General features: G+C 40.7%; 1 protein-coding gene across 13 annotated transcripts in view; it reads left to right on the top strand.

Moving 5' to 3' along the window:
- The window catches only part of ptprfa (protein tyrosine phosphatase receptor type Fa), a 300,893-nt gene that overhangs the window by 23,876 nt on the left and 249,140 nt on the right, over positions 1-27,877 (top strand). For all 13 annotated transcript variants that reach the window (XM_078259537.1, XM_078259540.1, XM_078259541.1 and 10 more), the window contains exon 2: positions 5,739-5,898. In XM_078259537.1, the coding sequence (XP_078115663.1) occupies positions 5,805-5,898 (94 nt within the window). In that variant the 5' untranslated portion in view covers positions 5,739-5,804. The remainder of the gene's footprint in view (positions 1-5,738; positions 5,899-27,877) is intronic.

The following is a 27,877-nucleotide window of genomic DNA, read 5'->3' as shown; positions in this document are numbered from 1 at the left end:
CTGCTCCCTCAGCCGAATAGTGTGGGTAACAGATCAAGGCAGCAACATAATCAAAGGCCTGGAACCACGGTCTGCATGCCGACGCACTGGCCGACGACGCGCCGGGTATTGGAGAGACCATATCTGCCGCTAAAGGACTCGTGAGATATCTGAAACAATCTGGCCGGGTTGCAATTACCGAAGACAGTACTACAGATGGGGGAGACGCGATGTAGCACAGTTTACCTCACACTCAAGTCAGTGCAGGACATATACCCAGAGCTACGGGAGAAGCTGGAGAGGCATAGCTTTCTCCCCACCCAATTAGGCTAATAAAGTAATGATTAAAAAAACACAAATGCTTGATCAAGGGCCCGGCCCGGCCTGAGGATAGTGGCGGGAAATATCGGCCCGACCCGGCTCGCGGGCTCGGGCAGAGAATCTAAACTAAATCTAGACTCTAGCCTACAGGGACGGAAAACAGACTTATTGTGGCTTATTTTCAATGATCATGCTCACAGTCTTTGCCAGTGTACTATTACAGTTTTTAAAAAAAGGTAGGAGGGGTTTAAACTTCTCCCTCAAACTGTATTTTTTCATTCTTCACACAACGATATCTCCAGGGATGCTGGGAGATAAGTGTGGGAGGGTGTGCTTCCTTCTGGGGGAGTCACATCATCCCAACCTCACATTGTTCAGGTGCTGCCGGAAGATCCATCAGATGTCCCTCTTTTTCGGCTGGATGTCCGTCACCTTCCGCTTTCTTTGTGTTGGCGTTCTAAACTCCGGTGTATTTCTGAGGACTATGGTTAACTGCTCCTCAGATCTCTGCAGGGTAAATCCAGACAGCTAGCTAGACTATCTGTCCAATCGGAGTTTTCTGTTGCAAGACTAAAACAACCTTTGAATGTACACCACGAATGTTCCACCAAAACAAGTTCCTTCCCGAGACTTTTGCGATTGGTTTAAAGAAATGCCAATAAACCAGAGCATGTTTTTTTCCCATCCCAGAAAACTGTGTGGACTAGCCAGACCTTCCTCCGCAGCGCTGTAGATGGCGGTCTGGCAATGCAAGACCAGTAAACGACTATTCTACCAACTATTGCAGCGATCGAGCAATCGGATGAGAAATACCTTTACTTTATTGAAGAGCAATACTAAATACACAAAAGAGAGTTGTTTCCTTTTTAGAAAAAGCTACATTTCCATTGCTTAAATTGCATGCAATATTATCAAAAAACTAAACCCATTAAATGCATTTAAGTATCATATTACAGTCTGGTTTTCAAAGAAAATATTTTCTGAAATGCTAAAACAACCTCAAACTAAGGCATAGATTAAAATTACAATAATAATAATAATTATACATAAACCTGCCTTTTACAACTACAAGTTTCAACCTTACTACAGCTCAGGCATTACGTAAGCCTTGGGAGTGTAGGAGGAAAAACGAGAGGACAGATGGGTTGGAACAGGAGTCTTCTCTGAGTTCTTTTTCAAAGCAAAGATGTAATGTTATACAACTTCTTAAATGTCTGTCTACATACTGTGTGTGTGTGTGTGTGTGTGTGTGTGTGTGTATTTTATTTTCTGTGGTCATTTTCTTGAGCAAAACTTAGGGACATCACAACTGACTGATATTGATTGATTAACCTTAAAAAAAGAAAGAAAAAAAGGTTTCAATTTTCTACCTTCTTTCAGTTTTAAGTCCTATTACAGATACAAAATGCTGCAGTGCAGCAATGTCAGAAGTAACCGAGCCAGGATGTAACTCGGATCCCCCCCTGATTGGTGATTAAACAGTTTGAGCTGTAGAATGGATGCGTTGTGATTTGTGAGACGGGTGAGCACACACGAAAGGGTTGTTGCAGCTGTCTCTACACCACTGTTGGCAGACAATAGTAATGGTATGGAGAAATGCTGTGAAAAGACTGTGGAAATCCAGCACTTAGTCACCTCCCTGTCTTCCTGTCAAAGCACACCTAATGACACGTCAAAGATGTTGGAAATTGTCCCCAAACTTTCTCTGAACCCTTTCTAAAAGACGTTCTGTAATTGTTCAACCTGGGTGGGTTTTCAGGCACACTGTGTGGAAATATTCAAAGCTTTCATGAAATGTGTGTGCGTGTGTGTGTGTGTGTGTGTGTGTGTGTGTGTCTCTGTGTGTGTGTGTGTGTCTCTGTGTGTGTGTGTGTCTGTATTTTCTTTTGAATATATTTCAGCAAAAAGTGTTTAGCTGTCACGCAGATTTAACATACCGTATATACTGAAAGGCAGATAAACTGAATATGTATTCGAGCTGTCGGCTGTGTGCATCTGCACGGATGGTGAAGTTGATGGGATTCATATTGTTCTGGATTTCATTTGAGAAAGGAGGAGGATCAGGGGAAAGTACAGCTGGACCACTGCTCTCTCTGTAAATTGCTGGTGTGCTGAGGCAGAAGGCAGTGGTTTGTATCGCTCTGATCCCTGGATTCACAGCGATCTATCTCAGCACATATTTGGCCTTGATGTGCAATCAGTGAAGTTGTAAAGACTGGGCTGTACTTGTTCCAGGTGCTTGCAGTTCAGTAACCACATGGAATCAGTGGCAACCACAAGAAACCCGTTCGCGATAATCCACAACAAGCTACAGCTTATTGTAGGGGTGCTTGTGCAGTGCATTCTTTTTGATAACCGCAGGGGTTGGAGTGAATACATCTTTTTATTCCTGCTCAAGTATTGTTAAGTCATATTTCGGTTGAATTGTTCTGTTGGAGTGTCCCCATGGCCTAGTAGTGCTTATCATGTAAGCACACAATGTCCTGGGTTAGATTTTTGTGTCCTGTCTACCTTTACACTCAATTGTCAAGTAAAGGCAAAACGACCATAAATAAATAAAGACGTTTTTATGTGATACTTTGGCTACATTTGCATTGCTACGTTTTAGTTTCAAAACAAATATCATTTTCTACGTTTCCCCCTCTCATTCCCCCTGCTCTGGCGTTTCCGAGTCCCTAAACCGGAGACATTTGGAAAAACCTTTGCCCCGTTTTGGTTTGGAATCTGCGGGGTTGTGTTGCAGTCGCAACGGCCGCAAACGGAGACCTTTGGCAACACCGACACTAACGCCAACGTTTCGACGCCTGATTGGGTCATGACGTCTTGTTCTCTCAGACTAAGCTACTAACGTTACCATGGCAACTACCAGCAACAGGCAGGGTATACACAGGATGCAGTATGAAAGAATCATAAGTACTTTGTGGTGCCTCTGGGTGGGGGCCACTGCCCCTGTTGCAACAAGCTTAGGGCCTCCTTGTGGCCATCCTGAAATGCTATGGGGTTTTCTCTCAGGAAACAAGGCATAATCCATTTGAAATGTCTCAATAATGCTTGATTATTCAGGAACCTGTTGGTGTGATTTGTGAAGGAGCCTGTGAAGTAGGTCTGATGCCTGCTTGTGAGAATTCCTGTGCTGTATAATGAGCAATGGGCACTAGAGGCCTTGTAGGCTATATTTTGTATGAATACCAATACGAGTGTGTAGATAATTCATTTCATACATGCATTGGTAATTTTTCATCAACATAAACTTTTAGATCCGTCAGTGTTTTCAGTATTCACTGGTCTGTATGTGTCACAGTATAGTCACTCCACTGTAAGAAAATAAACAGGAAATGCATTTAAGTCATGGATCCATGAAAAGCACATTGCTTCTTTTTGATGCAAATGTAAATGTGTTGAGAGTGAGAGAGTTTACTTATTGACTGTTTAGGTTTTTTGTAGTTTAGTTTATAGGTTTACACATATACAAATACTACAGAATAATACTCATAATCACTAAAAGATGTGATAAAGAGATGCAAAAAAAACCCTCAGAGGGGCTTAATCTAGCACTCTCCAATGCATAATCCAATTCAAATAGAAAGAAACTAAAATACTGAAAAGAAAAGAAAAGAAAAGAGAGAGAGAAAAAGAGGCCCAAACTAAAATTACAAACAATATCAAATCAACAGAATAAATACGAAAGGTAAAATAATATTAGGAGTCGCATGGGTTGTTTACAAAGACATCCCATAGGGAGAACATTGCACAGACAAAAACAAACCTTTAACAGCTACTTAAATTGGATAGGTGTTAGCTTTGAAAAATCTGATGGTAAAGCATTCCACATCACTGAACCTCTGTAATTTAAACCAAACTGAAGTTGAAATGTTCAACAGATAGAAGTTATGTTCAACAGATTGTAGTTATTTCGAGTGGCATGATTATGAAGTTACTAACATTAAGGGCCCTATTTTAACGATATAAGCACACGGCGTGAAGCGCATGGCGCAGGTGCGTTTAGGGCGTGTCCAAATCCACTTTTGCTAGTTTGACGGTGGAAAAAAGGCTCCGTGCGCCGGGCGCATGGTTCGAAAGGGTTGTACTTAGTGTCTTCATTAATTCATAGGTGTGTTTTGGGCGTAACATGCAATAAACCAATCAGAGTGTCATCTCCCATTCCCTTTAAAAGCCAGGCGCGTTTGTGCCATGGCGCATTGCTATAATGATGGCGGATTTGCACCATAATATTTTTATTTGTAATCTTTTGCATGTTTGTGTGCTGCTGCGCTTCCCTGTGTGTGTGTAACAAGCATAGTGTGCGCGTGCTGTGCACGAGCCTAGGCGCATTTTACTAATTTGCTGTTAAAATAACAATGAAATGCTGCGCTATTGACTTTAGACCAGGTTTTTGTGCGATCACTTCCCGCTGCCTCAAGATAGCAATACGCCAAGAATTCACCTGAACACACCTCCCTGTAAGACCAGCACACCCATGGGCGCAAAGATGTGCCCATGTGCACTTGCTATTTAAACGACGTTGGCGCTGGACTGGAAATTGACAACTGCATCGGTCTTAAACTAGCAAAGACACTTGCGTCGGGCTTTGCGCAGCGCTGCGCCGGGTGCAAGATAGGGCCCTAACAATAGAGTTCATTATAGAATGAAGGAAGTGTCTTGTATACAAATAAAGCAATCTGCAGTTGATTGACTTGTACTGTTGTACTGTGGTCCGTTGTATTACTTCACTACGGAACAGATTTACCTGGCCCCTTAAACACCAGCTGGCACCGGCCAGGCCCCTGTGGTTTACATGGGCTGGAAGCGTTGCTGCTTTAGTTCATGTTTGGCTCAGGACGATTTAGACTAATAGCAGGAACATGAGAGTGGAGCCAGGTGCTTTCACTTACTACAAGTGCACTTCACTGCTGAGCGCTGCGTTCTCAAAGATACTGTATTTCTCTGGTTGAAAATGAAAGTTGTAATATGCGCCATAATCTTGCAATGTTCTTGTCTCAAATCAGGTACCCATCTACAGACTTTATTTCAGGTGATGGGTATAGTGCTTTGCTCATTCTACATGCTGAGTCGCGTATTATTTCTTGAAGTTACAGAAAACTTGATTTAGGATCGCATTTCTTACAGTATGTGTAGGGTTGGGCATCATTTGGATTTGAACAATTCTGATTCCAATTCTGATTCTTCCTTCGATTCTAGTTCTTATCCATTCAGATTTTTTGAGGGGTTGAGTTCACATGTTTATTTCACAGATCAGAGAAATAAAATAAAGCCACACATTAGATCGCCAATTACAAGCTCCATGGAAGTACAGTGGCTGCTACGTCTGGCTAGCACTGGTGCATTTACAGAAATGTTGATTAATGTGCATTGTCCTAATACAATTAATAATATTTTTTTTACAGAACCTCTATCGTTAACATCAGTTCTCTTTGCAGGTGTCACTCTGTGAATGTGTGAGGTGGTAGCCAATCAGCAGCAGCGTCAGGACCAACAGTCAGACCATGGACCTTAGATTCAGACGGCTGTCGCCTCTCGCCGGGGGAGCTCTTCATCTGGTGCTGCTGGCCGGACTGGTGCTGCCGTCTCACACAGAGAGTGAGTACTCATATTCTTCACACAGCTCCGAGCTCTGCCCATATGTCAGCAGTGTTACAGACAGCTAGGATTCATTAGCTGCAATGGGGGCTGCAGAGTAGGGCTGGGTACCCAATTCAATACTTTTTAGGCAAGAACCGAATTACCTCCTTAGTACTGAGTATCGAAAAATGCCTCGTCATTCAATACTCAATTTTAATACCTAAGGAGTAAATCTCATCAGAGTCAGTGAGCCAATAAGCATGCAGCATGCTTCTACCAAGATCTAATTATGCTGGTGATTGGCTGTCTAACGTCGTAGAAACACGCCGGAAAAACTCTACATTATATAGATACGGGATGCACGTAGTAGGAGCTGATTTGTGCCATAATGTGTAATGTTGTAATTTATTTTTGTTAAAGGGCAACTATTATATAGCATTTTCAGGATTAAACTTGCATTTTGTAGTATTTAACAAGTATTTTTCTCATACTGCCCATGGCTGCTGCACCTGTATTCACCGTCTGTAGGGCCTGTCTCTTTAATCCCTCCTCCCGAAAAAGCCCAGTCTGCTCTGATTGGCAAGCATGCTTCGTGGAATGTCCGGAACCTCCGCTCCGTGTTTCACTAGTTGAAGCTGGAGCTACTGCGATGGAGTATATAGCAGCACTTTGTACTGTGAAAAATCACCAATAATGTCTTCTTAACCAAATATTACACAACCAGACATGTCCAAGCAGTAGAGTGACCGGAATTTGGGGAGAAATGACCAGCATTGGCCGTGATTACAGCTATGTCGCGTTAGCATGCAGCTACTTAATAGTTAGCATTATGCTAACGTTAGATTGTAGTGGAACGAAGCAGCACTTTCTACCGTCAAAAAACGCAGAAAAAAGGCTTCTGAACCAAACACTACCCAATCAGACATGTTTCAGCAGTAATGCAACCCGGAATTGGGGAGAATTAAATGACATTGGCAGCCCAGATGACATTGTTTACTGCCGTTAGCTATGTAGCTACTTTAGTTAGCAGTTGACACTAAAATAAAGGCTTTTAAACCAAACAGATTGGTTTTAATGTGAGTAGCTCCAGAGGAGTCCTATTCACAGACAAAAGCTCCTCATCACACTGTTGTCTCACTGCATTGTCACCCAATCTTTGCATTGTACTGTCAACAATTCACCAGACCCTGCTCATTCACACTCAGGGGCCAGTTCACAAAGAATGGATTTCGGCCATTGATAGCACCATGAATTCTGCCTCATCTCAAAGTCCGATTCACAAAAGATATTGCTCTCAGGATATTACTGTATATAAAGTAATATAAAGTTCTATAAAGTAAAATACAAAAATATTGAAGGTGAGATGTTTTTTTCTAATTCAAAAGTGCTCATTTTTGTTATTTTAAAATAATTGAAGGAAACACACAAAGCGGGAACTGTTATGGCTATTTATTGAAAATGTATAAAATTGAAATGAAAGCACACATTGCTTGAAATTAAAATGTCTTGTGAAAAAAAGTGTAATTCTAGTTTTATAAAAATGATCGAAATTATTGTCATGGGAAAAATACGTTGATAACAGCTTCAGAATTTCGATGTTGATACATTTTCGATTAATTGTCCAGCCCTAGTGCTTGATGTTAAAGCGTCCATAAAGTGCTCATATCATGCTCATTTCCAGGTTCATAATTGTATATAGAGGTTATATCAGAATAGGTTTACATGGTTTAATTTTCAAAAAACACTATATTTTTGTTGTACTGCACATTGCTGCAGCTCCTCTTTTCACCCTGTGTGTTGAGCTCTCTGTTTTAGCTACAGAGTGAGACATCTCACTTCTGTTCCATCTTTGTTGGGAGTCGCACATGCGCAGTAGCTAGGTAAGGACTACTAGCCAGTCAGAAGCAGAGTATGAGGGCGTGCCACGCTAGCAGCTAGGCGAGCATTATAACAGGTTTTACAAAGTGACGCAGGTTCGTCACGGAAGTAAAGGCTGGACTACAATAGAGCTGTTTGGAGCAGTTTGTGAACAGTGTTTTCTGTTGGAGATGGTAAGTTCCTTTGGGGTGGACTTTGGGTTTTTTCACTATATAAACCTATAACGTGCACAAAAAAGATATATAACACAATAAAGGAAAGGGAAAAGGCCAAAAGGCATAATTTGAATACTTTAAGCAAATCATTGTCAACAAGGCCACAGGTCCAGATGGTATCTCTGCTTGTCTGTTACCAACATGTGCAGATGAATAGACACCTGGCTGGTGTCCCTACACTCACCCATTATGTAATAAAACATCAAAATGTAATTCATGTATACTTCATTATGTAATAACACCCACATTATGTAATAATCTGCCGCATTTATGTAATAAATGTAGTGATATGTATTGACCAATGGAAGGTACTAATCTACTAAACAGTATATCTTTTTTTAAAGCAATTTTGAGTCACCATGATTCACGCTAGAATTCATAAAATAAACATGACAATGTTATAAAAAATGAAGACAGCCATTTTGCTTCGTTATTACATAATGCACCATATTACATTTTCGTAAAAAAAAAGTGCAACCATCGCATTTTGCAAGAACATTATTACTATTATTAACATTATTACAAAATGCGGAGACATTTATTTATTTATTATTGCATTCAGGTTTTTATTACAAAAAGCGGCAGATTATTACATAATGAAGTGAATATTTATTACATTTTGACATTTTGTTACACAATGCGTTGTTATAACATAATGCGTTGTTAAAAACCCCTGTCCATGGGAAAAAAAGGATGAAAAATCAAAAACAACAACAAACCAAGTATACAACAACAAAGTATTGTGAGGCCTCTGGAGGCAGGAGACACGCCCCTTGCAACAGTGACTTAAGAGGAGAGATATCATAGATGGAGACAAAGTTTTACTTATATAGCACCTTATAGACTTATCTTTATTTGTTTATTTGACAGGGACAATGCATATCTCCTTAGCAGTACCAGAGTCAGCTATAAGCTAGTCTAGATTAGCTACGAGTCATTCCCGGGATTGTTCAGGTGCCACCGGAAATTCTGCCGGATGTCCCTCATTTTCGGCGTCTTTATTTGTGTTGGCGTTCTAAACTCTAAAAGGATTTCTGAGGACTATGGTTAACTGCTCCTCAGCTCTCTGTAGGGTAAATCCAGACAGCTAGCTAGACTATCTGTCCAATCTGAGTTTTCTGTTGCACGACTAAAACAACTTTAGAACGTACACGTTCCACAAAAACACATTTCTTCCCTAAGCCATTTTGCAGAGGCACCATTGCTCTGTCCTGCGGATGTGATTTGTTTAAAGAAATGCCAATAAACCATAGCATGTTTTTCTCCCATCCTGGAATGTTGTGTGGACTAGCCAGACCTTTCTCCGCGGCGCTGTAGAGGAAGGTCTGGCTAATGCGAGACTTGCTATGAGCTAATTTGTCATCTGTAGTCTCTTTTGAAAATGTTCCGAAAAGAAATATAGTTTGGTCGTGGCTTCGTGATGAGTCTGTCCGTGTAGTTACTAAGATACTCTCCACAGTTGTACCCTGCATCCGGTAATGTGAGGAGAAGAAACGGTAAAAAGGTCAACAACATGTAGCGCCCGTTATAAGCACTGAGTCAGGGTTCATGGCTGGGTTCGGAGACTAAAAAATGATCTGCATGCATTGACCAGAGCCTTGCTAATGCAATGATGGTTCTTTACGTCTCCCATGAGAATTCCATTGAACCAAGTCAGCTATGTTTAATGAGCACAACATCAATTTTGGGGATGGCAAATGCAGTAGAGGTGAAAGGCTGAGTAGGAACATGGAAAATGTAATTTCATATTAGTCTAGTCAGTAAGGGAAATGAGTTTAACATTATATACAGCTGACAGGAGTTAGTTAATCAAGCCTTGAGACAGATATTCAAACATGACCATTGATCTCTGGCAGTTAAATAAATACTTTCAGGCTACATTTACATTGTTACGTTTTGGTTTAAAAAGGGATATCTTTTGCTACGTTTACACCTCTCATTCCCCCTGCTCTGGCGTTTCCGAGCCCCGAAACCGGAGACATTTGGAAACACATCTGAGCCATTTTGGTTTGGAATCTGCAGGGCTGTGTTGCAGTCTTAACGGCCGCAAATGGAGACCGTTGGAAACACCGACTCTGACGCCAATGTTTCGCCGCCCGATTGGGCCTTATCAGTCACGTCTCGCTACTAACGTTACCAAGGCAACTACCAGCAATGGGCGGAGTCTACACGCTTTCTCCTGTTTATGCCCAGTATACGACAATGTTGATGAGATATTGAGGTTTGGGCGTCCTCCTGAAAGTAACCTGTCAATCATTTTAAAGCATTGTATGATGCACTCTTTTTTATAATGCATTGCTCATTGTCCTGACAACAGCAAAATATAAGTCAGTTTCTTTGTGTGTATGTATTTATGTGTATTGTGTGTTGTAGTAAAACCAAACACCAGGTGCAGATGATTTTAGAAATACTGCTGATGCATGGTGGGAGCAGTTCTCAGTGAGTAAGTAAGTAAAGTTTATTTGTATAGCACCTTTCACAGTTAAAAATCACAAAGTGCTTCACAATAAAATGCAATACAACACAAGTAAGTAGACCAGGCAGAGGCAGGGCGAAGCCTTTAAGCCTCAGAGGTCCTCAGAGGGCTATGTTTCTAATCAACAGGTTCATTATCAGGACTAGTTGCTTCATGGCTGCAATGAACACATTGTGTAATTTCCTTTATAATTTAGCAGATAGCAATTCATCAGAGGGGCTGTGTCAGCAATTACCTTCCAGTGTGAGCACTGCACTCCAGAGAAAATGAGAATCATTAATTTCTCACTAAGAGTTGAGATTTTCGGAGATTCTTATAGAAACCAAACCCTTTGAACCTAAATGGAACCAAAAGCTTTTGACAAAAATTGCACAGACATCAGACACATAGTGCTGGAAGTAGCAGAACTGTTTTTTTTCCCAGTAGGATAGAATAGAATGAACTTTATTAATTCCCAAAGAGCAAACCAGTTGGCCAATATAGACAAAGACATACACACTATGTCGACAATAGTGCTGCAACTAGCTTACTGTCATAGAGTGAAGAAACTAGAAAATATTCACATTTAAGAAGCTAGAATCAGAGAAGTTGAGTTTTTTTTTTTACAAAATCAAACAAATAGTTGGTGATTCATTTAATAGACATTTCTCCATTAATGCATGTGTATAATTTTCAATTGAAGTCAATTCAAATTTTAATTGTCACATACACAATTATACACAGTACTGTTTGTGCATGTGTGTGTATTTCGGGCCTGTGCGTAATGTGTAAAACAATAACAAAGTGAAAAAAATGTAATTTCCCTTTGAGAATCAATAAAGTACTGTATGTCTTCTTCTGGACAACTTATCGATTAATCCATACATCTTTGCAGGTCTAGTTGACAACAGTCTCGCATAGCCAGACCTTCCTCCACAGCGCTGCGGAGAAGGGTCCGGCTAGACCACACAACATTCCTGGATAGGAGAAAAACATGCTCTTTAAACCAATCACAATCGTCTTGGGTGGTGGACGGAGCCACGGTGCCTCTGCAAAGTAGCCTCAGGAAGGAACTTGTTTTGGTGGAACGTGTACGTTCAAAAGTTGTCTTAGTCGTGCAACAGAAAACTCCGATTGGACAGATAGTCTAGCTAGCCGTCTGGATTTACCCTGCAGAGAGCTGAGGAGCAGTTAGGCATAGTCCTCAGAAATCCACCAGAGTTTAGAACGCCAACACAAAGAAAGAGGAAGGTGACATACATCCGGCCAAAAATGAATGACATCTGGTGGAATTTCCGGGGGCATCTGAACAATCCAGGAAATGAAACGTCGTTGAAATAGACTATGTCGACAAAGACATAGACACAGCAAAAACAATACATCTTCTACACAATAAATAACACCGGGTAGAGTCATTGAAGGGAAGTACATAGTTCCATTGCAACAACAATTAGAGGGTAAGCAAAAGCCAAGTATACAGTCAATAGGTTAGAAAACAAAATCATTAAAAACAAAAAGTCTAAATCTGTCAGTGTACAAAGATGTAAAGTCAACCGCGGCGCTGAGCTGTAAGATGACGTAGTATTAGGGCCGTTTTACAGTCGGTGCAGCCGAGCTGGCGTGCACGAATGTGACGTCAAAATGACGTAGCTCTCGCTGGCACGTCAGGATTTTGAGTGCGAGACCAGAGGGTGCTCACCACTGTGTTTTCTTTCAGTGACGCGCGACAAAGCGGAAACAGGCAGCATGGACGAGTTCGCGGACAACCGGATGCCAGGACTCTCAGAGTGACTGCAAGTCTCTCTTGTAAACTTACTGGGTTAAGATGAGTTATTTTATGGTTAATGAAAGGCTTAATCCCACAGAGTCAAAAAGTGACGCCAAGAGTCCCGACCTAGTGCGTCTACATATGACGCTAAAGGAGACTTTTTGCGTCAATAACAAACGCCAAAGGCACCTGACCAAGCGTCACTTTTTGACGCGATGAGAGTGAGATTGTGTTGGTAAAAAAAGAATACGGCCTCTGCCTATAGGAGCTTTTTGGTTATGATGCGCTGTAGTACACTGTACAATACAGTGTAGTGTTGATGTTTGTGGCGGTGTTGTTTCTGCCTGTGAACACTCTGTTGCATAATGTTATACAGTGTTTATTACAGTACTTTTTTTTCAAAATTTTTTCTTTCAAATGCTATAAAATTGAATAAAACGCCCAAATTCGATGAAAATAGTGAACTGATCATTTATTTTACTTGTGAAGAGCGTTGCATGGAACCATCCATGTTGTTTTTTTTTGACAATTTGGTTGAAAAAAACACACATTTCTGATCTAGAAACTTGTTGACAATGGGTCAAATTTGACCCGAGGACAACAGGAGGGTTAAGAAGAGAGTATTAGCACTTGATCGGATGCAGTGGATTTCTCTGCTGTGCAAATACAGAAATGTGGGATGTTGTGAATGAGATGGATGGATGGATGGATGTCATTTTGGATTTGAATACAATTAATCACGGTGATGTCTGCGTGAGCCAGTTGCATGTTAAATGACGGCTCTCCACAGAGGGTCCCTGTCACAATGCTGTAGAGAAGAATTTTTACTAAATCACACAGCTCGCACTCTTTTGAGTTTACTCATTGTAAAAAAAGAAAATGGTCAGGCTAGATTTTAAAACAAAAGAATAACCCCTTTTCAGATATTTTAAAACAGTTGAGCACAGTTGATGTTAATATTTTTTTCCAGCTTAGCTGAACCTGTAGACTTTTCAATAGAGCAGGGTTTTCAAAATTGCCTGTAGTGCTTACCAAACTAAATACTAGATACAAATGATAAAACAATATATCATGCAATTAAATTTTACAATGGTTGTTTTTTAGCCCGAAGCACTCTGGTCGCACCCTACTTTAGCTTGACAGTTTATGCAATTTCTTGGCACTTATTGCACTCCAAAAACACATACCAAGGCTCTTGAGGCAATGCTTTTATTTGTGATAAGTGGCTGTATAAACAACATTGACTTGACTTGACTTAACCCTGCTATTCACTTTATATTTGCTGCCCTTGGGTCAGATCATGAACAGATGTAATATAGCATACCAGTTATATGGGGATGATAGCTCTATTTCTCATTCAAACCCAGTGAGGCATTTAGATAATCTAGGCTTCTGGACTGTCTCAACGTTATTGGAGAAGAATAAGATTTACAGTTCAATGCTTAGATGACTGGGTTTCTGGTTGAAAAGCTCGTCCCCACGATCAGGCATTGGGCCTCTTTTCTCTGCTGTCCGCTCCAACCTCTGTAATTTAGGGGTGATATTTGATCAATCTTCTTTGTACTACACACATGTAAAGCAGCTGAACAGATCCAGTGTTTTTTCCACTTAAGGAATATTGGTAAACTGAGATCTGTAGTTTCAACTACTGAACATGAGATGCTTATACATGCATTTATCTCATCTCGCATTAGTCTACATCAACGACGTTTCATTTTCGGGATTGCCCCTCTTTTCGGACCGATGTCCCTCACCTTCCTCTTTCTTTGTGTTGGCGTTCTAAAGACTATAGTTAACTGCTCCTCAGATCTCTGCAGGGTAAATCCAGACAGCTAGCTAGACTATCTGTCCAATCTGAGTTTTCTGTTGCACGACTAAAACAACTTTTGAATGAGCACGTTCCACCAAAACAAGTTCCTTCATGAGACTATTTTGCAGCAGCACCATCCAAGACAATTGTGATTGGTTGAAAGAAATGCCAATAAACCAGAGCACGTTTTTTTGCCCATCTTGGAATGCTGTTTGGACTAGCCTGACCATCCTCCGCAGCGCTGCGGAGGAAGGTCTGGCAATCAGAGACTAATCTCACATTGGCAATTGTAACGCACTTTTCTCCTCAGTAAGTCTAAAATTCTCGCTCTTACGTACAGAGCATTGCGCGATCAGGCACCTGCATATGTGGCTAAACTACTTACTTACCCATATTTGCCAGCTCACTCTCTTAGGTCTGATATGTTAAATTAGCTTTCTGTTCCACGCAGCCAGCATAGGAACAGTGGTGATCGATCTTTTGATTCCATAGCACCTAGACTATGGAACGCTCTGCCTCCTCCCATACTGTCTGCTGTTTCTGTGAACTCTTATGAAATCAGATAAAGACCTACCTTTTTAAACAGGCTTTTGGTCTGGACTTCATGTATTATTATGTAAATGTAATTGTGTTTTGTGTTTTTTATGCATTTAGAATAACAATATATTAGGTTCACAATGCACATTCGCCCCATAGGGTTACATTGCAGCCCCGTCTGTGGCTGCCGGTTACAGCATTCACACTTAATGCTGGACCAATGTCAAAGATTGTTGTTCCTATCAGTCACTTGCACACAAAAAAACGTAGGGAAATAGGGTCCAGGTTGAAAAATGATAGAAAAGACAGAAAATGTTACCAAATATTTGAGATGTTGGTGTTTTGGGGTCTGGTGGTAGGAATTTACATGAAGCCGATTCAAATATGGACTGTGAGAATTTTAAATGAGGCCTTAAGTAGCTTTTTCACTTATCTCCTAAGAGTCAATAGTATAATGTCACACCGAAATTTGTATTCAAGCACTCACAATGTTCTTATCCAGGCAGGGCTAGTGCAGTAACCTTCCGTTTCCACCTTACAGCTTGTACTTGTATTTGCAACTCCCCAGGGTCACATACACATAATGATTTGCAAAATAGAATCAGTTTATTCACGGTTTCTTTGCCTTCCAGCCTTCATGCTCTTACCACACTTGTGTGGGAGGCAATTTTGTGGGTCATGAACAAGGAGCAGGAGAACACAATGTATTATTTATACGAACAAACAAGTGGCAGCAGTGTCTCTGCATCCAGCTTTCCAAATGGAAGTTAAGATTACTGAGTCTCTGCTGGGCGGCCCAACTGCTTGTGGATATTAGACTATGGGAGAAAACAGGAAGTTGAAATTACCTGTTTTGTCTAGACTATTCCATATGGCTGTATGGACTTAAATGCACATTGTAATGATGCAACATTCTGCCTTGGTGTCTTCTCCTTACTAGTATGCGAAAACTGTATGTGTATCACCAAGGATGCTTAGTGAGTGGAGATTTCCATGTAAACAAAGCTGTATGAGAACAGTCCACTGTAACTAAATATCACACAAACAAAAGGCTGCGAAGAATACCTTACAGGGAAACACCACCCATAGATAATATCACATCGTTATGTAACGTCAATCACTCAGTTTGAGTTAATTGCAGAAATTATTTTGTAATGACTTATTGAACTGTTGTCATTTGCTTTTCTGCTCTCCATTCAGCCTGCCAGCTGGGCTCAGTTGAATTTATTGGATTTGCAGTGTCTGTGCTGGCAGGCTGCTATTGACAAGGCTGTGAATGGATTGGTCCATGATAATCTTGATAAAGATGTGCTGTTTTGGCAAGGGTTTGACATTTGGATTATCATGTCATGAGGAAGAATTGGAGAATGGTTTCTTTTTCTCCTTTGGAAAAATGCATTTTTCAGTCTAGACATGACTACAAACAGTTAGCTAGTTTGTTCCTTGAAAAGGATTGACATTTATGGAATTTGCAATAAAGGCCTATGGTTTTTGTTGTGCAACATTAGAAATTTCAGACTTTCATTAAATTTGTTTTTATTTGTCCTGTTGCCTGTATTGGCCAGGACACCCTTGAAAAAGATTTTTTAATAACAATGTGTCTTTAATTCTGGTTAAATTAAGGTTAAAGGTCCCGTATGATGCTCATTTTCAGGTTCATAATTGTACTTGCGGTTTGTACTAGAACAGGTTTACATGCTTTAAAAACACATTATTTGTCTTATACTGTCCATCTGAATGAACCTGTATTCACCCTCTGTCTGAAACGCTTCGGTCGACATAAAGCCCTAAAAACATCATGGAAAAAAGTTCCTTATCCATTACAGCCTCACAGCATCTGGTTTCACAGCCTGAAAATAAAAACTCTCTGCTTCTGGGGGAATTTCTTAGTCTCAAATTTGCCAAATTCTGTGTCACGTAATTGCAGTTTGAAAAACAGTTTTTGGTCTGGCAGACAACTAGGCGGTCCAAAATCTATTGTTCACTAAAGCTGCCAGAGGGCTAAATGTTACCTCAGTCCCCAATGGGAGTATTGTGTCCGTCTTTGGTACTAGCATTTTGGTCTGTTCAAAATAAATTAAAATAAATGGATCCTTATGCATTTTTTTCTCTGCTGTACCAAAACCGTGACTCATAAACCAGGGTGTGAACCACATTGTGACTTCTGTGTACCAATACACCTTGGACAATAAGGCAGTTTCCCGAAACGCACAGAGTTTTGCAAGGCGAGAGATATCCGGCAGCGATTATCCAGTAAATGAAATGTCGTCAATCCAGACTAGTGATGGACAAACCCTTTGTGCTATATACTAGTGTATAACTAGCATAACTGCCAGTAGGGCTTTTGACTTTACTGAAGACCAAATACATTGCCTGGCGACAAAAACTAAAAGTCAGAAATGTCAAGGTGTCCCTTGCTTTGGCACATCATCTTTCACTTTCTCTCCCTCTGTGCAGCCATGTATTAAACTTGTGCTTGCTCTCTCTTTCACACCACGGAAGCTGGAAGTTACCGGTGGTGCACGGCTGACAGGTTATGTTGACAGGCCCGTCAAAGAGCAGCACTGGGAAATTGGCAGGGTTTTCTGTATTATGGGGCAGGAGAGTTGTGCTGTGAAACTCAATGTGCAAACGTTGGCTCTTCCCTCCATCCTCATCACTTGATAGGCAATGTAAACATGCTATTTCTGTTTACATAGGATTACTTTTCATAGTTTATGGGATAACATCATCATATTACACATAAGAAGAGCATTCATTTAGACACTTTTTATTTAAATGATTATGAAAGGATAATGACGGGGCCTTCTTTTTTATATTTTTGGCCACCATTCCTATCAGTAAAGTAACATTGTAATCAACAATGGTATTAGACTATTCTGCAAAAAAGGTAATTGTTGTAATGTTGGCATGTTATCTGACTTCTGTCTTCATTTTAGCAATGTCAGCATGTTTCCAGATCTCACTTATTTACTAAGGTAACCAGGTGTTATCACAACTGATAATAAAAAAGCCAAAATATTCTTTAAAGATTATTATTTTTCCATCAGAAATGCATCTCTAAGGATGTGGTAATACAAATAACTTCATATTAAATAAATTAAACTTTGAATGAAGCTGGTAACAAAGGGGGGTAGTGTTACTTTTACAATCCAAGACAGCATTGGAGGCATTTTATTCTGCCTGTATCAGCATTAATGACTACTGTTTAATTCCAGCTAGAGGCAAAATTATCAACCTCTGCATGACTAGACTACCCAGGAGAAGGCTAGTAAGAAAACTGTGGAAGGCGTTGCAGTGTTTCTACCTTGGGTGTCCAGAAGTAGGAAGCCAGATTGTTATATGTCACTTTGACTTATAAGAGGTTGATTTGCATGGCTGCTCCACAGCCTAATGAGTCTCTGCGAGGAGAAGACACTTTGTGTGAAACTGTTGTCACTTGTCACTGTGAATTGCCTCAGAAACACAGCTTTATTCCGCCTCACACAGCATTTGACTGCCTGGCTGCATGCCTAGACACCATTAAATTCTTGAGCCCAAATGAGAAACAGGCCTGTAAAACAAGTGTGCTGCCATGGGTGACAATGAGACGTGAGCCAATAGGCTGTCAACTTATGAGTTGAGGAATAGTTTTGTTGAAGAATAGTTGGGACCTAGGAATAGTATTACGGCCCAGCCATTTTTGGAATGTCATTTTCCACCTGCTTACCCTTCATGCAAGGCAGACTGATCTACAGTATAATACTCTATATATTGGCCTGCAAAGAGTAAATCTTTTTTTTTTATTGTTGACTTAAAACACTAGTTGGCAAAATGGAAAACGCAAACTCGGAAATTAAAATGTGCAATAAATGCGTTTCAAATAAGTTTTTTTTTTAAACCAAAATCAAAAATTGTATGTATCGTGATTTCTCTTTGCAACATTTTTTTAACAATGATTCCCCTAAATATTTTATATACAGTATCACTGAATGTGACTACATCACAATCACATCACAAATCGAATCGGCACCCATGTATCATGAAAGGATCGAATGGGGACAAAGGCATATCATCCCAGCCCTAGTGCCAATACAGATTGCAACAGTTAGGGAGACAGGGGGGTTGTTAGGTTGGAGGTTGGGTTGAAAAGAAACCCACTGGCACTGCTTATTGAAGAACATGCTACAAACTAGGGGCTAGCATCACAACACATTTAGCTTTGAGGCTAAACAGCCTTCTCTCTTGACTTTCTCTTTGACGAAATTAGTCTTTGCGGTTGTTCTGCTGTAGTTAACCATGGCTGATTTATCTTAATCATACATAATCATACAGTATGTTAGCATAATTTCAACCACTTAAAAAAGGTGTTGAAAAGACTAACTACATTCTACAGAATGGAGTGCAGCCAGAATAGGAAAGACCCCTAAAGACAATTTAGCATTTTTGCAAGGTCAGTTTTTAACCTCCCTCACCATTTATCCTGACCATAACCACTCCAAACTCATACCTTAATGTAACTATCTGTAGTCATCACCTGAACATAGACATTCCCAAACACTCCCAACTAACACATACTGTGTTGGCACGTACGGATGCTTGGTTAGCGGCCCTTAGCATCAGATACCAACGCACAAGGCACCCACGGCTTTCTAAAATTACGTATTATGAAGAGTGACAAAGGTAGGGAGTAGTATCAAATGCAACACAATACTTTCACCCAGGAAAACAGGGTTTGTATCCTGTTCTTGTCACTTAAAAGTATATAATTTAAACCCACCCACGATCTTTTCCTAACCCTTACTGTTGCGTTCTTGTCCCGCGTGTAACTTAAACGTTAATTGTTTAACCCTTTCCCTAACCCTAACTAAGTGTTTTACTCTGCATGTTGAATGACCTGACCCAGAGCGTTAGAAAGTGACGCCAAGAGGTCCTTGAGAATGTCTAACTTCATACCTGAACTCGTGCAGTATGACTCACAAGGCTTAAAGAATAATTATCATCTTGGGTCTGACACATGGCATCTGTTACATCAACCTTTAAAGATACACATAATACTGACGAGCATTTTATTTGACACACTGTAGTTGGAGATGCCTAACTTCTCGTTATGCGCATATGATATACGACTGCAGGGAAAAATAAATAATATTTCAAAGCAATAGCTTTAAGCTGTATTCACACAGAACTAACATTTCCTATGAACCTCATATGATTCGGAATATTTGGTGGTCATCCCTGTTACAATCCTTTATGAAAGTGCCATGTCTGTAATCTATAAAGCAAAAGTTTCACCCGAAATTTACCGACCATAATTCAGGAAACACAGAGGTCCTTTGCTTATATCATTTCCATGTAGATTACCATTATACTAGTCTCACATTGCCAGGCCTTCTTTCACAGTGCTGCGGAGGAAGGTCTGGCTAGTCCAGATAGCATTCTGGGATGGGAGAAAAACGTGCTGTGGTTTATTGGCATTTCTTTTAACCAATCACAATCGTCTTGGGCAAACTAAGCACCGAGCGGAGCCACGGTGCCGCTGCAAAATAGCCTGGTGAAGGAACTTGTTTTGGTGGAACGTGTGTACGTTCAAAAGTTGTTTTAGTCGTGCAACAGAAAACTCAGATTGGACAGATAGTCTAGCTAGCTGTCTGGATTTACCCTGCAGAGATCTGTGGAGCAGTTAACCATAGTCCTCATAAATCCACCGGAGTTTAGAACGCCAACACAAAGGAAGAGGAAGGTAACGGGACATCCAAAACGGACATCTGAAAAGAGACACATCCGGCGGAATTTCCAGCAGAACGAGAGCAATCCTGGATGTGGAACATCGTGGATAAAGGCCCATGTAATGTAAAGACTACCATTATTTTAATTTGTGATAGCAGCTTATCTTCCACTGTTTGGTGGAGAGGATACAGTGGAAAATACTGATGAGAGCCTTTATAGCATTGTGGTTGCAAATTGAATAGGCTCATCTAGCAACTCAGCATGGAGACCCATTATGTTTTAATCATTGGCCTATCAAGAAATAGGATTAAGGTTTGGTTCACTAAATGTATGTGAAAGACAGACTTTGTGCAACACAAAGCACAGATTTAAGTAAATGGTAAAATCATATGAAGTCTATGTGTAATTCTAGTCCAGCGTTGATCAGGATTATTCATTTGGAAAAGTCAGGTGTAGTATCTTAGTATCTCAGAATCCCCTCCCAGGAATCATGTGGACTCGTTATTTCGTTATTTTTAAAGCTTTAATGTTGATGATGCATTGTAGTTTTTTTTTAACAGTTGCCGTTTGGAGACTCAGAACATGGCACCAGATTTTGGCTACATTTACATTGCTACGTTTTGGTTTATAAAATATCTTTTTCTACGTTTACATCTCGCATTCACCCTGCTCTGGAGTTTCCGAGCCCCTAAACCGGAGACATTTGGAAACACTTCTGACACATTTTGGTTTGGAATCTGCGGGGTTGTGTTTCGGTCTCAGACCTTTGGCAACACAGACACTGATGCCAACGTTTTTCCTCCTGATTGGGTCTTATTGATCATGACGTCTCATTCTCTGAGACTGAGCTACAAACGGTACCATGGCAACTACCAGCAACGGACAGACTATACATGCTGCCTCCTGTTTATGCCCAGTATACAATAATGTTGTAGACTGGATAAACCCAGCCCGATCTGCCGGTGATTTATCTATCCTGCTTCAGTTACAATTTTGCGGGGACCAATCACAAACTGGCTTATCCACCTGGCGCGCTATTGGCGGGTTTAACACGATGACGATATAAACGCGACCAAGCAGCTTCTTATTTACATTAAACATAGTGGCCACCGAAGCACAGCAACCCATTGATGCCGCTGTCGCTGCTCCGTCACCCGGATCGTTGGTCTGATTGGTTGAAGGACTATCCAATTGCGTACAGAGTCATTTGAACTATGCCCGTTGATCACGCCTTTTGTGCAGTAGAAAATACAGAGCAGACTCCCCAGATTAATGTTCAATCTTAAAAGATTGAGCTTGGTCTGGTGATAGCCAGACTTATAATGTTGATGAGATATGCGGTCTGGGCGTGTTAGTTCAAATGGAGATTAGTTCTTCTACTGGAGCTAAAAACACGTGTGCACGGACATCGCTTTTGGCTCAAAACTCCGCTTAAAAACCAAAACGTAGCAATGTAAATGTAGCCTTTGTCTTTCAGCAGATGCAGTCCAGGAGCATGGGATGTGAGAAAGCCAGTAGGAAGTGACAAGGTTTTCACTGCAACTGGCACAGAGAGTGACAAGCACCAGTACGAGGCAGTCAGTGTAGCATGTAAGCAGCATAGAGTGCTGTGCGGATGGATTCCCTGGCTGGTGTCAGAGAACCATCAGGGTGGAGGAGGGCTCTGCTGCCACCGGCCTCTGCAGAACTGATTGAAAAGCTGTGTCTCCTGTTTACTGCGGCATCATTTACTGGAGTAATTGAATGAAGAATACACTCTGCTAAACCACCCATGAAGGGATGAGCTCATAACTAATACACTTCATTCCACCATTTATTCAGTAGCCCGGAGGATGTTGGATATACAAGACTGGTCTGAGGGATGCATTGTGAAATACCGGCTCTTGGTCTGTGGCTCTAAGCGTCGGATACTGATGAAAAAAATCACCCTTTAGCATTTGTATGGAACGCACCGGGCAGAGCAGCAGCTTTGACCGTGTTGCTGTAAGATGACGTAGTATTAGGAGAGACAACGGTAGTGAGTGGTATGAAAGACCGAAAATCAACACAGGACTTTCACCCAGGAGACCCGGGTTCATGTCCCGTTCTTGTCTCGCATGTCACTGAAACGTACATTTTGTAACCCCACCCACCATCTTTTCCTAAACCTAATCATCCCTTTCTTGTGCCGCGTGTCAGTTAAACGTACGTCCTGACCCAGAGCGTCAAAAAGTGACGCCAAGAGTTCTGACCAAGCTTGTCTAAATATGACGCCAAAGGGCTAGACACGAGTCCCGAGAGCGTCAAATAGTGACGCCCAGGTTCCCGACCCAGAGCGTCAAAATATGATGCTTAAGGAGACTTTTTGCGTCAATAACAAACGTCAAAGGCACCTGACCAAGCATCGCTTTTTGGCACGATGGGAGTGAGAATGTGTTGTGTGAGCTGGTGGGATTCCATCGCACATGTCACCCGGTTACCATACTGTTTGTGCCAGACGTACAGTAGAGGAATCAGAATCAGAAAGATAATTTCAGAATCAGAGAGAGCTTTATTGCCAGGTAAGTAGCACTTACTAGGAATTTGCCTTGGTTCATGGTGAATACATACAAACAATAATATGACGAAAAAAAACCAATACAGAAACAAATAATACATACATACATACAAGAAAGAAAAATGCAAGATGTACAAAAAATGTAGAGGAATGTTCAAGTTCAGGATATATACAATGTGCAGAGGACAGGATGTAGAATATTGATTTTGATTTTTTTCAAGAAAGTTTTGCAAGCTTTGCATTTAAAGCTGTTTTTAGATATGTGTAATAATATAACATTACATGTATGCCTAAGATAAGAAAAAAATGGATTCTTGATCAAGTTTCTATAATAAAAACTTTGCAGGTTTACCCACAGGGATGTTTCATACACATAACGGGGATCATTTTCACATTGCAAAATATTAACATGCTTCTGTAATATCATTGAAGGAGGTAGAGCCATTAATGAACGCAATAATGTTATTCTAAATCTATTCACTTTTTATTTTATTTTCATGCAAGCAATTTAACCTGGCAGAAACCTAATCTCAATGTATTATTCACTAATGAATAACACAGTGAGCCATATGATTTAGTTGAAGGATTTCAATGTAGTTCTTTATTTCTTTTTCATCAAAAAAAAGATGAAATAAGCATAAAAGTCAGAAAGGATTTGCAGAGGAGAATTACCCTAACGATGTCCCTGCTGAATTTCTGTACTTCCAACCACTTTTATTGGTTTGTCCAGTTGTGGCGACAGTAAGCGCCATCATTCTCAATAAATACATGTTGAATGAGTTTAATTGTATCCTCATTACTAATGGAAAGGCCAGACTCCAATCAATCCAATCAATTGCCTCCTTAAATGTTTCTGGATGCAGAATATGTTTTCAGTTGCAGCTTTGCTGCTGCCTGGCCTTCAGCATATGGTTGAAGTTGTTCGGGCAGAGTCATGTCTTGGAGATGGTGGTGTTAGATCTGGCAGGGGGAAACGTGAAATGCGACCTGTGTCCCTTCAAGCAAAATGAGCCAGGCCCATTATAGCCTGATACAGAAGAGATACTAACATGAATACAGTATGTTTACCTTGGTACCAATCTGCCGCTGAAATCCTTTGTCAGTAGCCTGCAATTTAACTGTCAGAGCAGGCTAAGTTATAATTCCCGCGCTATGTCTATCATCGTAACAAACAAGCGTCAGTCAGCTTTAAAGAAATCCATCACTGCCTCCAATTCTCTTCCATAATCTGCTGTAGACCATGCAATACCTTACACACAGAAACTAACATAATGTAACTCAAGTGTGTTGGTGCTGATGAACACTACTGGCGTGATGGATCACTATTGAACAATGGGAACAATGTATAAACACAGCTTTGAAAAGATGGCATACAAATGGTCAGCATTCACACTCATGGCCTTCAGGCTTTAGTTGAGACTTACTTTGACAAGTCTTGAGACTTGACGTGAATTTTTCTCCATTAACTTGAGACTTGACTTGGACTTGTCTCCATTGAGTTGAGACATGATTTGGACATTTTATTCAATTGTCGTGACACATGACTTGAACTGATCCAAAGCACTGTAGCCCTGGAAAAAGATGCTTAGTGTTGGGATAGAGGGTGTGCATGATTTCTGTGAGTTAAACCGTATTAAGTTTAGGAGCTATCACTTGGCAGTGTAATGCATTAATATATAGCCATACAAGCATACATTTCCATATATTATGATCTCACATTTGTGCTTTAACCCTGTCATTCACCACCAAAGGCATTTCCATTTTCTATGAAAAGAAACCCTTCCACCTCGTGACGAAACAACCTCCCGTCTGTGGCTCCAGCCATGCGTGTCCTCCTGAGATTGGCTTAATGCAAAGATCAGCCGCTAAATGTGCAGGGAGCAGTGGTTGGCATTTAGCACACACTAAGCCTATTATAGTCATACTGTATCTGTAGCTGTTTTAGGGCACTCTGCTAACTGCCTTGGTGCTGGGTAATTTGGTTTGAGTGTCAGTCAATGTTCAATCCCACACCTTCTCCAGATGGCATGGCATACCGGCTGCATCACAATTTACATGATGTATGAGATTTTCAGCAGATACTGTACCTTTGATCTCCAGTATCCTAGTGCTGGGCAGTATATCTACTTAACATAAATTAAAATATATCAATTATATAATTATATCAATACATTTTCAAACAACAGAGTTTAAATATGCATTGCCGTAAGCAAATTATTCTACACAGTTTCTTTTGCACATCAACAGGCGTGTTGCTATGCATTAAAAACTGTTCACACAGCTGAAAGAAAAATTGTCAGGTGGAGAGCGCTTCTTCTTCTTCTTCTTAACCTTTATTTAACCAGGAAGAGACTTATTGAGATTAAATATCTCTTTTTCAAGAGTGTCCTGGCCAAGACAGGCAGCAGTACAACCACACATACGGTACATACAAACACAAAATACACAAAAACACTAAAAACATAAAGCAACTGAAACAGCAAATCCTTCAAAGTCAACCAGAACCCTAAACACATCAGGCAAAATATCTGCAGCCAGATGTGGCTGCCTCCAAGTCAATCAACATCCTCTTAAAAGCGACCAATGAGACCCTCTCAGTAAGTTTCATGGATTTCTGTAACTTGTTCCATTTAGAGGGAGCAGCAAACTTAAAGGCCTTTTTCCCCAGCTCAGTTCTAACCTTTGGAACAGACAGAAGGAAAAGATCCTGGAACGAAGATTGTAAGTCCCGGTACTATTTACACTGATATAGGTCAGAAGGTAGGATGGAAGGAGACCTAAAATAGCCTTGTATATGAAGATGCCAGTGTTGAAGTCTCTGTGTTGATAAAGAAGGCCATCCATCACGTTCATACAGTTCACAATGGTGAGTGAGGGCTTTCATACCAGTGATGAACCTCAGAGATCCATGGTATACAGTGTCCAGTGCATGTAAACTTTGAGCTAAAGCATGCATGTATAAAACATCACCATAGTCAAGTACAGACATAAAAGTGGCAGCGACCAGCCTGCCAGCTCTAAACGTTCTCTAAACTAGGGATGGCCAAATGAAGCCCCATAAAGCTTCGATAACCATTTTACCATCATATAAACTGATACTGACATCTGCAATAAGATAATATCGGCCTGGCTGATTTTTCAGTCTTGCTCTAGTTTGGTTTATTTCTGGTATTGGTAAATTATTTCTAAAAGGTTATGAGGTGATTGTTTTAAATGAAGAACTGACTGACCTTTACATATTTCTAGGGCTGTCAGCGTTAACGCGTTAATCGCGATGCGATTAAGGGCTGGCGCGACGCTATTAAATTGTTTTTAATCACATTAATCGCATGCCTGCATTTATTAATTTATTTTACATTTCACTCGACTTTGCGTCGTGCCTAACAGGCTACTATTTTGACCCTTTGCAGCACCGTTACTTATCATCAAGCTGCCACTTCCTCCTAACACATCCTGCTGCTGCAGGCTGCATGCATGATGGAGAAAGACAGCAGCAATGAAATCCTGAATGGCGCTTTTTATTTTCCAAAACTGCCGGACAGCTCGTAGACAAGTCGAAAGCCATATGCACGTTGTGTAAAGTCAAATTAAAATATCACCGAAGCACGTCAAGCTTGAGCTACCACCTACGGAGCTAAGCATAGTAGTACAGTTAACGTGATGCTACCAGCTAGCATGCTACCCGGGCTAAACGGGTGGCAACTAACTGCAGACCTGTCAGCATCGTAGAGGACTCGGGTCTTAAAGACGTACTACGGTTTGCATGTTCTGACCTGTCTTGTTGCCGTCGAGGGGGACAGTAGTTTTCACGGATACACCACCTGTACCACACGGAGAAAGCAGCCACACTGGAACTGCTGCAAGGTGCTGCAAACGCTGTCTCATTAACCGGTGATCACTGGACGTCAGTGAGTTATCAACATTATTTAGGAGTTACTAAACACTATATTGACTCTGGTAAGGATAGGGATTTTTTGTTTTTTAGTTAGGTACTTGGAGGAATTGTGCAATAATGACAGATTCACACATTTTTCTTTTGTTTACAGTAAATAAATAATTACAAATCTTAAAATCAAGTTCATAAAGTAACTTTCTTTGCATTCATTTGATTCCCAATCAAGATACACTGGTAAGAATGGCTTTCCATTGTTAATATGTACTTAAAAACTGTTCTGAAATGCAAAATAATAGAATTTTAATCATGTGATAAAATATGCGATTAGTCGCGATTAACTATAGGAATTCAGCGATTAAAAAACATTTATCGTTTGACAGCCCTACATATTTCACATTCCAGGCAATCCTGAGTAGTGATGACCAAATGAAGCTCCATGAACTATTGTCTTTATTCTCTGAGCCCACTAGATGGCGCTCTTTGTTCAACTCGGGTTAAAAGCACACTGAATTGCCATTCCTTGAACCTTTTTCTTTACACCAGAAGCGCCTTCTAGTGGGCTCAGAAAATAAATAAAATGGTTCACGAAGCTTCATGAGGCTTCATTTGGCCATCAATAGTCTAAACTCCAAGCGTGCCACAGGTGATCCAAGGGAGCCTTGCCACGAAAAGTGTGTTTGGCTATCTCTCAAAACACTTGGTAGGGCACACTTGTTAAATAACCATCGACTTGTTGAGGCAAAGAGATAATATTAACATCTGAAACATGATAACATGTTGAATAAACACCACAAAGTAGGCCCAGAGGCAATCAGCCCGTACTTGCCTGTATGTATTTCTTTTCTTTTTAGTTTTGACTGAGCTTGTGGCAGGTTTAACTATTGTCGACAATATGTTATCAGTCACACATGTGCTTTTCTTTGCGTGAAAAAAAATGGACGTGTGGCGTGAGAGACCGTGTGGAAAGTGTCAGTTGTGTCAGGCTCATGGTCAATGCATAAGTTGGCAGCCCTGTTCCTTGGTTGTCAGAGTAGACAGGCTGGAGAGTGTGTTTTGAGTCCTACTTTTTCACATTTTCTTCTCATCATAAAGTGTCTATCCTTGTGGATTATATGTGAGAGGTCAAATGGACATATTCTAAAGAAACACCCCAGAGAGAAACAGCAAGCACAGGGTCAGAGAAGAATGCAAAGG

This window comes from Sander vitreus, chromosome 9, assembly GCF_031162955.1.
Source record: "Sander vitreus isolate 19-12246 chromosome 9, sanVit1, whole genome shotgun sequence".
Taxonomy (NCBI): Eukaryota; Metazoa; Chordata; class Actinopteri; order Perciformes; family Percidae; genus Sander; species Sander vitreus.
Note: the sequence above shows the minus strand (reverse complement) of the source record. Positions and strands in the feature narration are given on the sequence as shown.